Source organism: Gracilinanus agilis, chromosome 4 (assembly GCF_016433145.1).
Source record: "Gracilinanus agilis isolate LMUSP501 chromosome 4, AgileGrace, whole genome shotgun sequence".
In the NCBI taxonomy this organism is placed as follows: Eukaryota; Metazoa; Chordata; class Mammalia; order Didelphimorphia; family Didelphidae; genus Gracilinanus; species Gracilinanus agilis.
Genome location: NC_058133.1, coordinates 327,002,735 through 327,016,794, shown reverse-complemented (window position 1 = coordinate 327,016,794; position 14,060 = coordinate 327,002,735). Strand labels below are relative to the sequence as shown.

The window sequence follows — 14,060 nt, the reverse complement described above, 5'->3', positions numbered from 1 at the left end:
TGTACAAACAAACTATGTGCCAGAAACCTATGAAATTTAATCAGTGGAAAGTTAGCACTAAATTTAAGATTGATAAAGTCTATCTATAGAAGGTAGAATTTTAAATGGGAGCAGAAGGAAACCAGGGAAGTCTGGAGGCAGAGATGAGGCGAGAGAGCCTTCCAGGAATGGGAGACAGCTGGAGAAAATGCCCAGATTTGGGAAATGGAATGCCTTGTTTATAGGAACAGCAAGAAGCTCAGTGCCATTGGACTGAGGAATATGTAGACAGGGAGAGGCTGGGGATAATTAAAGTGTAAGAAGATTGGCAAGGTAGGAAGGAGCTAGGTTAAGAAGGACTTTGAAAGTTGAATAGAATTTTATACTTGATTTTGGAGGTGATAAAGAACCATTGGAGTTTATCGAATTGAATGGAGAGAGTTAGATCTGCACTTAAGGAAGATGAATTTGATAGCTAAATGGAAGCTGGACTGAAGTGAGAAGAGATCTTAAGCAGGGAAACCAACCAGCAAGCTTTTGCAGTAGTCTATGCTGGAGGTGATAAACCTTACTAGGGTGCTAGTAGTTTTGGATGAAAGAGGGGTGGCAGATATGAAAGATAGGAACAGCTTGACCACTGATTGGATAAGGTAGGTGAGGGAGTGAAGAATTAAAAGCAATACCTAGATTGTGCGCCTAGGTTATTGAGAAGAATGGTGGTAACCTCAGTAGCGATAGGGAATTTAAGAAGAGGGGAGTGTTTTGGAAGAAAGATAATTAGTTCAGTTTTGGAAATGCTGAGTTTAAGATGTCTAAAAGACATATGGGTAATATGAGCCTGGATTTGTGAATGTGAAGCCTAGCTTTTATGATTATTTTTAGAATACAATCATTCGTTTTGAATAATAGTTAAGTAATATAGTTAGCCTTATATGATTTAGAAGCATTAGCTAAGAAAAATGTAGCTTAGGGTAGTATTAAATCTTGCTGGCAGGCACCGTGACCTTAGGCCTGTAGCCCAAATGTTCCTACCAAGTCCACCATATCCTGATGGGATAGATGATTAATCACAGGAGGTGCAATTACATAAATAGTTAGACAAGGGATGTTTATCCCTAAAGGTGAACTGACCTAGATTTGCTACCAGCTTAGGTGACTTGCTCCTGACATCCATAGGAACGGTTCATATATAAGACCCTATTCCCTTATTTTCCAAGAATTGCAGGGGCCTTGTAAAGGCCAGGCCTAAGAATAGCTACTGAGTACCACCCATAAATGATAATTCTGTACTTTCCAGCTTATTCAGCATCTGCGTCATTATTTAAGTCATGCCCATCTGGAGGCTGTATATTCATACTGTTCTGATTCTAGCTGTATCCCATATTTGTCTTGACCTGACACAGATCATCAGATAAAAAAGGCCATCTCCTAAGGTTTGGTGTCCAGGGTTCAGCTTTATTGTGAGACTGGCCCTCTCTCAATAAACCTATTTCTTGGAGACCTTATTTCTCTTATTATTGTTTCTACTAATAAAATTTTCACTACAGATTTCAGAAAAGAAGTTAAAGTTAAATAAGTACATCTGAGTCATGTGAATAGACATGATAATTGAAACCATGGGAATGGATGAGATCACCAAGTTAAATAATATAATGGAAGAGGGCCCAGGACAGAGCCTTGGGAGATACTCCTAGCTAACAAGTGTGATATTGGTGAAGAGCCAGTGAAGAAGACAGAAAAGGATTGGTTAGGCAGGTAGGAGGAAAACAGAAAGAGCATTTTAATAAAATCCTAGAGAGAAGAGAGAATCCGAAAGAAGAGGGTGATCAGCACTGTCAAGGTCTGTAAAGATGTCAAAAAGGTTGAGGACTGAAAAAAAGCCATTTGATTTAGATATTAAGAGATCATTAGTAACTTTGGAGAAAGCTGATGATCATAGAAAGATAGCATTGATTGCCTTGTGTCATCCTTTTTCTTCAACCCCTTTTCCTCAGACTCCTGTACTCTTCTAATCTCTCTCCTGAACTCAGTACCCTCTTTGGTAGACAGCTCTCACCTCCAAGTCCTGTTACTATCTTTCAAATTCATTTTGTCCAAAATCAAACTCGTCATCATTTTTCCTTAAAACTACCCCTCCTCCAGACTTGCCTATTTCTGTGAAGGGGTACCATGAGCCTACCAGGCATTAAAAGTTTACAGCTTTGTGATCATCATGGACAGTTCCTTCTTAAACACCCATATCCATCCAGTAGTTGGTAGATATGGCTGATTCGACTGCAATATGTTTCTTATTTGCCCTCTTCTCTCTACTAATACAGCCACCCTCTTAGTCTCTTAAGCTACTTCGATAGCTTCCTGATTGAGTTTCTTATATTTTCTCCCCTTTCCATTCTATCCTCCACATAGCTGCTAAAATAATCTTCCTAAGGCACTGATTATGATACCATGTAATTCCTCTGCTCAGAAGCCTTCTGTTTCCTTTTGCCTCTAAGATTAACTCTTGGAGTTTATAGCTAATTTTAGTCTGGATCCCACCTACTTTTGGATTTTTTCACATTACTACCTTTCACAGATTTTATATCCCAAGCAAACTTACCTTCTTTCTGTTCTCCAAACTCACCATTTCCACCTCATAATCTCTGTGCCTTTAAACATACCTAAACCCCCTCCCTTCCCCCACCTCCTACTGCACCCCAAAACCTTATCTTCATATAGGACTCAAGTTGTACAGTTGTTAGCACTCTCCTCTAATGTTATGTCAAATATCTGTGTACATTTTCAAGCTTCAATAGAATATAAGTTTCTTGAGGACAAGGCTGTATTTTTTATTTGTTTTAATACCCTCAGTAATGTTGCGGTCACTTAATAAGATTCTTGGTAAATGTTAAACTGAATTGAATTCTGTCCTAAGCTTTAAAACCTTTGGCATAAAATTAGAGAGCATAATTTTTGTTAGATTATTTGGTAATCTGGTTCTTTTATGTTATTTCAGTAACCACTTAAAGTAGTAGCAAGCAGATTAATCAATTCAACTCAGTACAGAGTAGCTTTTATTTCTCCATAGGGAAGGAAATGATAGTACTAAAAATCAAAAATACAGTTTTAAAAAATCTTTTATTTAGAATGCCTTGTTGTTTTAGTAAAATAATGTATCATTTTTACAATTTACAATTTTATTGAGAATATGAAAATTATTTAGGAAAAATATATATGCCTAGATCTCATACTCATAGTAGATTTACTCTCTGCAATTAGTGGTATAAATCAAATGAAGACTGTCGAATCTGTCCTCGAATAAGAATCTTATGTTCTTTTGATTTTATGATAACCCTCTCCTTTTTAAAAATGTTTATTAAAACATTCATTTAAAAAACATTTTGAGGTGCTGAATTCTCTCCTCTCAAGCCCCTCTGCCTCCCATTGAAAAGGCAAGTAATATGATACCCATTATATTGTGTTTTTAAAAATATAAATAACCAAATACTAACAATCATAAATAATGTACCTATACACTGTACAGGATAAAGTTTTCTAAACCCTATATGAGTCGAGGCTATACAATAACTTTATACTTTAAATCATATTTAATGGGGCACAATTTCATGACCAACATGCTATGAGACAGCCAACCTTGATATCATTTCTTCTTGGGATCAAGCATTGTTTCTGACATATCTTGGCTATGTCACCTTGGACAAATTATTTAACCACTGAGTTCCCCATGCAACTCTCTAAGATTGAAATTACAGATGAGTTACTAAACTGTGTCAGCGGAGAGGATTTCACACTGGGAGTTTCCTAGAATAATTAAATTATAGATCCTTTCTGTTCCGACAACAACAAAAGAAAACAAATAAATATGGCCTGCTATATACAAAGTTCATGTCTTCATAATCCTTACCTTATTTTTTTCTTTAGCTTATGACTGTCAGTCAAGGTCACAAAATTCATAAAGGTTGGATTTTGACAAGTATCTTTACTTTGAAGGTATCTTGAGAAAATGATCCAGAGACATCTATTTTGCTGCCTGCACTTCCCTTTTTTATTGTCCAGGTCCATGATTTCTTGGTGTAGGGCCATTTCTGATGCACGTTGGCAATTCCAAATCTTAAGAGTTTCTTGGCAGAAGGAAATCAGAATGACACACAACCAGTCTTGGCCAGATACTAGGCATGAACTCACATCATCTGAAATCAAAAGCCAGTATTCAGTGCATCCTAATGTCATCTTCAGCCACCTTCTTATTCTCATTTTAAATTTTCCATATTGTGAGGCAAGGACTTTAGAGTTGCTAGGTCCCAACATATAAACAGATCAAGAAAGTAGGAAGTTTCATGGTTTAAACATAAACATTTTTTTCTAATCTAGACTTTCTCTGCCTATTTGTTCCCTGTCTATACATCTTCCTTTCTATCTTCTTCCCTTCTCTGGAACTCCTATAACTAGAAACTTCTATATTTGGAACACTGTAGGCTGGAAACTTCCAAATTCCTTGCTGATTTCAATCTCTACCTTTGACCCCAGAGATAGGACACCAATGAAACCTGCTTGAACAGGACTCCTCCCCTCCCTATAATATAGCAAAGCCACTCCAATCCTGAAGCTTCCATGATCCCTGAAGTCCCTTAGATGTTCTGAAGCATGGACCCTGTTGATTTCCTTTACCTGCCAACTATTTGAAGACCATCATGTCTGACACTCGGAAGTGACATCCCTGGTTGTATAATCTTCTCTGCCTCTTCCTTTAAGGCCTCTTGCCTTAAAAGTTTCTAAAACAAGGCGATTGTAGACTTGGTGGCTGTACTTGTATGGGGGTTTATAAGTGCAGGCAGCCCCAGTGTAAGGTACCTATTAAAGTGGCTTTGTATACTTCACTTATATAAACTTCCCTACCTTCTGTTCCCCTGGGACCAATATAGTCAAAAATTTTTTCCTTAAAAATACCATATAAAAGGGCCTATTGCTTTCAACACTGACTGGCTAATTCTGATAAGTTCCTTAGTGTCAGCAATGGACCCTAGAAATTGGTTCTAAAAGGCCCAGTGTAATTATGTTTGACTATAGGGGAACCTCATAAAGCCTTTAGTACAGGGATGACTTGAGGGCCCCAACAGTGAAAGACAACCAAGCCTAGTTTATCTCAGAGGAACCTTCCTTGGGGAGGCATTTTGAATGACATTATATACCCATTGATGGTTCTTTGTACACACAGTAGATGAAGATGGGTGAACATAAGAAGAAACTAGAACTATTCCTTTAAAAGGTAATATTTTTTTAAAGTTTGCCATCCCACCATTTCACAAGTCTGCTATCAATTAAGTAGGCTATAATTTTGGTGTTACTACCCCAGCAGCAATTGAATATTGCTTTCTAACCTATATTATTACTGGGTTAAGTTTAACTTTTAAGGGTCTGTGTTTCTGGGTCGCTCTACATGCTTCTTTTATTTTACTTAATTTATTTTTTCAGTTATATGTAGAAATAATTTTTGAGAATTGTTTTTGGCATTTTAGGATTCAGATTTTCTCCCTCCTTCCCTTTCCCCACCACCTGAGGCAATATCTAGTCAGATATAGGTTATATCAGTACTTTCTTACAATACATATTTCTATATTCCCCTTGTCATGACAGAAGACACATCACATCAAATTGTGCATACTCTTTGATACCACTACTGAGTCTGTAAACCAAAGATGTCAGAGATAAAGGAAAAGGACCTACCTGTGCTAAAATATTTTTAGCAGTTCTTTTTGTAGAGGAAAAGAATTGGAAACTGAGGGGTTGTCTGTCACTTGGAAAATGGATGAATGAGTTAAAGAATACTACTGTGCCACAAGAAATAACAGACAGAATGAGTTCCAAAAAACCCAGAAAGACTTATATGAACTGATGAAAAGTGAAGTGAGCAATATCAGGAGAACAATGTATACAGCATTGAAAGCATTATATGGTGATCAATTCTGAAAGATTAAACCATTATAAGCAAAACAAGTTTCCAGGATAACCCCAAGGGAGCTCATGATGGAAATGCTATCCACAGCAGTGGAAGGAATTGCTGGAGTCTGAGACAGATCGAAGCATGCCGTCTTTGACTTTGTTTCCTTCAAGAGAAATTGTGTTTGATATATGTCTTCTATCACAACATGAGCAATATAGAAATATGCTCTTCAATTCTACCAACAATATATCAATGTCCCAATTTTTCTACATCCCTTCCAACATTTATCATTTTCCTTTTTGTTCATGTTAACCAATCATACTGGTGTGAGGCAGTATCTTAGAGCTGCTTTAATTTCAAATCAATAGTGATTTGAAGCATTTTTTTCATGATTGTAAATAGTTTTAATTTTGTCTTCTGAGAACTACTTGTCCATAACCTTTGACTGTATTTTAATTGGTGAATGCTTTGTATTATCATAAATTTTACTCAGTTCTCTATATATTTGAGAAGTGAGGATTTTGTCAGAAATAATTGTTATAAAATTTTTTTCTCAAATTTGTTGTGTTCCTTCCAATCTTGGTGGCATTTTGTTTTGTTTGTACAAAACCTTTCTGATTTAACATAATCAAAATTATCCATTTCATTTTTGTAATATTCTCTCTGTTTTATTTGGTCATAAATTCTTCCCTTATCCATAAGTGTGACAGGTAAAATGCTTTTTGCTTTTTGATGCTCCCTAAATTTATTTATGGTGTCACCCTTGTAGATCAAGTATCCATTTTGACTTTATCCTGGTGTATAGTGTGAAATGTTGCACTATGCCTACTTACAGTTTTCCCAGTAGTTGTTTTTTTTCAAATAGTGAGTTCTTTCCCCCAAAACTTGAATTTTAGGTTTATCAATCACTAAGTTTCTATGAGCATTAATTGCTGTTTTGGTTACCTAATCTATTAAATTAATCTACTGCTTTATTTCTTAGCTAGTACCAGATTGTTTTGGTAATTATTTGTTCTTTTGTTCCTTTCATTCTTCCAAATGAATTTTGATATTTTTTCTAGTTCAAGGAAGTAATATTGGGGTAATTTGATTAGTATGGCTCTGAATAGGTAAATTAATTTAGGTAGCATTATCCTTATTATTATATTGGCTCAGCCTATCCATGAATAGTTAGTGTTTTTCCAGTTGTTTAGGCCTGACTTTATTTGTGTGGAAAGTGTTTTGTAGTTATGTTCATATAATTGCTGGGTTTGGGTAAATATACCCCCAGGTATTTTATATTGTTTACAGTTATTTTTAATGGAATTTCTAGATGGTTGTTTAACTATGTCAGAAAGCCTCAAAACCAATGTTTGAATGGTGGCCAAATTCAAAGGTGTATCTGTAGAGTTGAGTTTAATTCTGAAGCTACAGTATCAAGCATTTTTTCTCTTTACACCATATCTTGCATATTGCTTTAGGAGATTGCGGTAGATTTTATAAACATTGTTTTAAAATATTGGTTGAAAGTTCGCCCTGTGGTATTGAAATTTTTCATTTACAGACATGGTAGAATTTAATCGCTCTGATGTGTTGTCTTTAAAACTAATGACCTTGCCCAAAACATTTCTGGGACTCCTCTTACAAGAAACTATTTTCAAAGCTAATATACCCAAAAATCAGTCTCATTTATAGCCTCAAAGCAGTTTACCTTAGCTCACTACCATTTTTACCTTGTTTTCTTCATGATGAGGTTATAAGAAGGGAATAGGTCTACATCAGAACACATCATTATAGGGCATACTTTATTTTTAAAGCCCTTAGTGTTGACACTAAGGCAGAAGAGCAGTTAGGACTAGGCAGTTGGGCTTAAAGCCCATCCAAAATAATGTCACAAAGTGTCACTTCCTTGTTCCAATTTCCCCATTGCTTCTAGGTTCAAACAGAGACTACTCTATTTGGAATTTTAAAGATCTTTTACAATCTGGCTTCAGACTCCCTTTCCAAACTCCATTGCATGTTATACCCCTTCATACACACTGCAGTCCTGCCAAACTAGCTTACTTGCTGTCTCTCAAATACCATATAACATTCCATCTCTAGTCTCCATGCACAGCTTGTCTGTTCCTTATGCCAAGAATTCATTCTCTCTTCACACTGTGCTTATTGTTAATTGACTTATAGAAAAAAGAATTTAATTCAATAAAGCAAAACATTGCCTTCAAGGATTTTTGTTTTTTCAGCAAGGTGTCACCCATTCTTAAGTTTCAATTTATAGAATATTTCTTGAAAGATTTAACTGAGAAACAAAGTTCTATAGCTGATTTTTAATATCAAATACAGAGTAAAGGGGAGACATATCTGTTCATCAGAGGTATTTGTCATTGCTGTAGAAAATGTCTAGGCAAAGTCTTATGTGAAGGAGGGATCCCTTATACATGGTGAAGATCCTCCAGATTCTACTCTTTGTGAGTGACTTTATGATTGTATCAAGCCCTAGATACTGCAGAAGCCTCCAAACTGAGATTCATCATTATTCAAAAGAGCCAGACCTGACCATTGCATAGGAAAAACCAAGTGGATAAATAATGTCTGTTGTCCAAAGAGGTCACTGCTTCAATGGATAACCCATAGAATTGGTATCTATCTTTAATAGACATTAACAGGACAGTGAAATAGGTTCAAAAGTGAATAGGAAGAGAATAGACTAGATTGCATTTGGGGAAATTTTAATTCCTTGAAATAAAGGCCTATCTTTTTTTTTAACATAAAGACTCCTCTGGTTTTGCTGTCTAGTTACAAGATATGAAACCATCACTGAAGAATTAAAAGTTATTAGTTATCCACAGGTCAGTAGACATAATGGGTATGGCTATTCTGTTATCTCTTGCCATTAAAGAATTGCCCAGAAATGGTGGAAAGAATTTCATCAGAGAGCTGGATGGTACATAAAGGAGGGTTCTACATTCATACCTGAAAGTATAGATACTTTTTTTTTAATTTTTAATTTTGACTATTTTCCCATAGTTACATGTTTCATGTTCTTTCCCTCTCCCACAAGACCACTTTAGCTGACGCACAATTCCACTGGGTTTTACATGTATCATTGATTAAGATCTAATTCCATATTATTGATAGTTGGACTAGTTATCGTTTAGTGTCTACATCCCCAATATTATCCCCATCAGCCCATGTGTTCAAGCAGTTGTTTTTCTTCTGTGTTTCTATTCCCACAGCTCTTCCTCTGAATGTGGCCAGTTTTCTTTCTCGTAAGTCCCTCAGCCTTGCTCTGGATCCTTGCATTGCTGCTAGTAGAGAAGTCCATTATGTTCGATTGTACCAGTGTATCAGTCTCACAGATACTTTTTCTGAGACTGATATTTTTTTTTTATAAACCATTAATTTCGGTGTATTGTCTCATAGGTGGAAGAGTGGTAAGGGTGGGCAATGGGGGTCAAGTGACTTGCCCAGGGTCACACAGCTGGGAAGTGGCTGAGGCCGGGTTGAGACTGATATTTTGCCTCCATTATTTGGATACTTGATCTTCTTTAGTGAAGAATGAGAATTTCATTAACTTCAACCTCAACTAAATTATATCAAGTCACTATTTTCAGAGTACTGTACGTACACAGAGTAACTTACTCTAAGGGATCAAATAAGACATCATCCCAGCTCTTCAGAGTTCACATTCTAATGGAGAAGTAGGACACATACACAAATAACCATGATAAATCTATCACATTATAAACAAGAAAAGTATCAGAGCCCCATCAACTTCCTCAGTTCCCTCTTGAGAAAAAGCATACTGTTGAAGATAGAGGAAAATATTCTCTACAGGGAAAGAGTAAGAGAGATTTGCCAATGTTTACCTTTATTCACATGACTTCAACATATTATTTTTTATCAAATATAACAACTTAGCTGGATCCAATTCAGTTCCACAGACATTTGTTTTGGGGTTTTTTTTTGTTTTGTTTTCAAGCATTTTTTCTCTCTCTCTCCCTCTTCTCCTTTTCCTGAAAAAAAAAAAAGATATTCCATATTAGCTATGTCCCAAAATGTATGTCTCATTCTACATATTCCATCATGTCTTATCAATAAACATTTATTAAGTACATACTATATGCATTGTCCTGGTGATAAAAAGAAAAAATAGTCATCTCCATGTACACAGCCAGGTAAATATCAAGTGTATATATAAATGAATACCAAATAACTTCAAAAAAGAGAGAGTGCAAAAAACTTCAGAGAAGGCATGAAAGGCCTTATGATAGGTGTTAGAATACTATCTTTCAAATTTAGAACTGTTGCCTTTTGCCTAAGTCTCTGTGAGTCTGCAAAAACAAATTGTTTACCTTAGGTTCTTTCACAATAAGAACCCATTGAGTCAGGCCTCTATATAAGAGTTTGGCCCACATTTGCAAGATTTATGAGCCTGTGTTATGGTGGGAAAAGAACTGGATATGGAGTCAGGAGAGACCTGAGTTTAACTATTGATTCCAGAACTTTCCACTGTTCTGACTTTGGATAAATCATTTAGCCTCTCCAAATTTCAGTATTTTCCCCCTAAAATAGGGATAATACCTCATGAGAGTATCTTGAGGATTTCATGAGTTAATGTACTCAAAATGAATTTTTGTAAATCTTAAAACTATAAAAATTTCAATTCTTACTATTATTTTGTTATATTATTTCCATTGTCATTACCACTACTCCCATCTTTTTATCATATAATGAGGGTCATGCCAATACCTTCCCTCATTCTCTCTCTGCTTGCTACTACAGAGAGATTAATATGTTTACTAGCAATATGTACTGGCTATCTAAAGATGGGCCACAACCCTAAAATAATAAATTCACAGATTGAAAGAGCCTTCAAGTACATTCTCATGTCACCCCCCTCTTTTCAGACGTCTGAGCCCCAGAGGACACTGAGGTGACTTTTCCTAAGGTCACACAGTAGGTCACAGAACAAGGATTTGAATGCATATCATGTAAATCCACTATTCTTTCTGTTCTACCATGGGAGCTTGCTCCAAAATTTTAATATTTTTATTAAAAGACGGGCCTTTTGAAATCCATATTTTAAATTTAACATGAAACCATGAGCACTGAATATGGAAAATTGAAAGTTACATTTGGAAACTCCATAAAATCATCATCCGCCCCTTGAAATGTATGTGTACAAAATGTAACAGCATGTCTTTATTGAACTCCCAAAAGATTTTAAGTAATAATGTTCTGTTTACAATAGATTTCTAGTGAAATTACATTGAAATTACATTTGCACCAGGTGTGTCTTATGGTCAGAGCAACAGTGAGCTGGAAGCTCTGCATCAGGCTTACCATCATATTGATCAGTCTTTGGGAGACACAGATGAACCAAAAATTGAAAGCAGTAAGAGCTTAATGCAGGAGGTCCCTCAGGAAATGGATGAGTACTCAAAAAACATCTCTACTCCTGAATCTGGTAAGATGCTAATAGCAATGTGATGTGATTATTGCTTTATTTGGTAGAACACCTACCACCAATATAAGTGCTGTCACTTATGCTTCTAGGATATTAGAAATACAGCTTTTAAGCATTGAGAGCCCTTTGTTGTTATAGCAGACTTTGAGATGATATTTAATATAATTTACATTATTATTATGTACATTATCATGCACTTTATTAATAGTAACAACTGTATCTTTTATTGTTTCTTTGCTCTTATTTAAGGAATTAACTTAAATCAGTGCTAAGCATCTTGGGCTTAGCTAAAGTTATAGTCATCAATAGGGTAAAATGCCAATTTCTCAAATCTTGAATAATAATAAAATTTAAATTTTAAAAATTTTTACTGATTGAATAAAATTATATCTTTTACATAATCTTAACCTATGACATAGAAGATAGTATATATTTGAATCAGTGTATAGAGTTGACTTTTGTTTATAGTTAAAGGAACACCTGTTTATGGTACAGAAAGACATTCTTCTCTATAGTTTAAAGATATCATTTATATTATGCTAGAAAACCATTTCAAGAAAATGTAATTTTAATTCTATATTCTCTCAGAACTGATTTTTACTTTTAGCACTTCATATAATTATTTTATTCTTCTAGACCTTCCTACTGTAGAGGAGCTGATGAAGCCCATTAGAATGGATTCACTACATGGGAACTTTTTTGGCGGGCAGCCTGTCAGGTATCAGTTTCTAGGAACATGTTCTGTTTTTTAAATAAAGGCCATGGAAAATTCTAAAGCTATTTACTCTGATCTAAGAGTATATCTACTTATGATAATTTTATACTACTATTATCAAGTTCAAAATCAGTTAGATTTTTATGTGCTTTGATATCCCAAGATTTATCTTTACTAGATATCAAAACGTCTGATAATTAGGAATTTTGCTTAGTTATTTATTGCCTAAATCAGGTAAAATAAGTACTAGTAGATTTAATAGGGATATCTATAATAGGACTGATTTGTGGCCACATTTCCAAAAATTTTCTAAATGTTGTTTTCCCTGTATTTTAAATTTTGATTTCTTACTTCATTTGTCATATCAGGTCAAAGCATTTTGAAAAATAGAAATAATTATAGTTCAGAACCATAGCAAGTTTTTTTTAGAGTAGAATACTGTCATGTGCTATGATTAATTTTTTCTAATTGCTGTAAATTGTAAATGCCATAATTAATCAACAAGTGTTTATTAAATTTCTACTGTTTGCCCTTCACTAGGCTAGGCAAACAGGAAATAAGGACAAAGAACAAAACCATCTCTCTTCATGAGGAGCTTGCATTCCAATGGAGGGGACAACAAGTATATATAAAAATATATGAAACATAGCATTAATAAACATACACACAAATATTAAAAATATAGCTCAAAGTTAATAAATACAGACATAAATATACAAAATAGGCAATATGGAGGGAGGGCACTAGCATTTGGGGAGATTAGTAAAATCTTAATGTCACAGATGGTTCCTAAACTTTATCATAATTGAAGGAAAGAATACTTTGAGGCTCAGATAAGAAGGGAGCCTATTCCATGTGGGGGGGGGGGGAGTGGTCAGTGTAAAGGCACAGATATAAAATCTGGAATGTTATGAGGAACAGAGAGAAGGCCTTTTTAGCCGGCTTTTAATATGCAAGAGGAGGGTAATGTCTATTGAGCCTGGAAAGGTAAATTGAGGCCATGTTGTATAAGGCTTTAAGGCTTTAAAAGCTAAACTGAGAAACTTATATTCTATTCTAAAGGCAATAGGAAGCCACTGAGATTGGTTAAGTACAGGAGAAACATAGTCAATCCGTAATTAAATAATATTATTTTAGCTACATAATATAGAATGGATTGGCCTGGTGAGTGACTTGAGACACAAAGATCTAAAATAAGAAGTTGCAGTTATCTCAGCAAGAGATCATAATAGTTTGAACTCAAGTAGTACCTATATGAGTGAAATGAAGAGGCCAAATGCAGAGATATTATAAAGGTAGGAATGGCAAGATTTGACACCTAAGTGGTTAGATGGGATTAGTGAGGGAGAAGTCAAGGATAATGTTGAAATTATGAACCAAAGACTGTAAGATGGTGACACCTTCAATGGAAATAGGGAAATTTGGAAGAGGGGAGGGATTAGTGGGAAAGAGAAAATTTAGTTTTAGACACAGTTATCTCTGTGACATCCATTTTGAAACATCCAATCAGCAATTGATGATACAGAGTGGAAGCTTAGGGGAGAAATTAGGTCTGCATATGTACAGAAAGAAGGGTATAGAGAAAAGAAGACCCAGGATAGTACATTACATAATATTCTATTAGAAACCATGCTGTAAATAATCAGTTAGTAAAGGAGTCTAAGAAGAAGTGAATAGACAATAGGTGAACCAGGAGGGAGTAATGTCACAATAAAAAATAATAACTTCTTACTCTGTTTGATAAAATCATCTACTTGAATATTATATATTAACTTTGAAGGAAGGAAACTGCGTAGTACAGATGTAGGATATGTGTATGTTTTTTTACATAAAATAATATAAATCTTGCTGGCTTTGGTCATTATTTAAAAGATACACCAAAGTAAAAATATTTCTTTAAATCTTTAATGCCTACCTACTACATAGCTGGTGGGCTAAAAGATACTTGTTGAATGACAGAATAAAAAGAGTGAATGAAT

The 14,060-nt window shown here is 35.0% G+C and overlaps 1 protein-coding gene across 1 annotated transcript in view; it reads left to right on the top strand.

Annotated features, from left to right (window-relative positions):
* The window catches only part of CEP162 (centrosomal protein 162), a 116,099-nt gene that overhangs the window by 44,825 nt on the left and 57,214 nt on the right, over positions 1 to 14,060 (top strand). The window contains exons 10-11 of the mRNA XM_044676320.1: positions 11,190 to 11,366; positions 12,003 to 12,084. Coding sequence (XP_044532255.1) covers positions 11,190 to 11,366; positions 12,003 to 12,084 — 259 coding nt within the window. The remainder of the gene's footprint in view (positions 1 to 11,189; positions 11,367 to 12,002; positions 12,085 to 14,060) is intronic.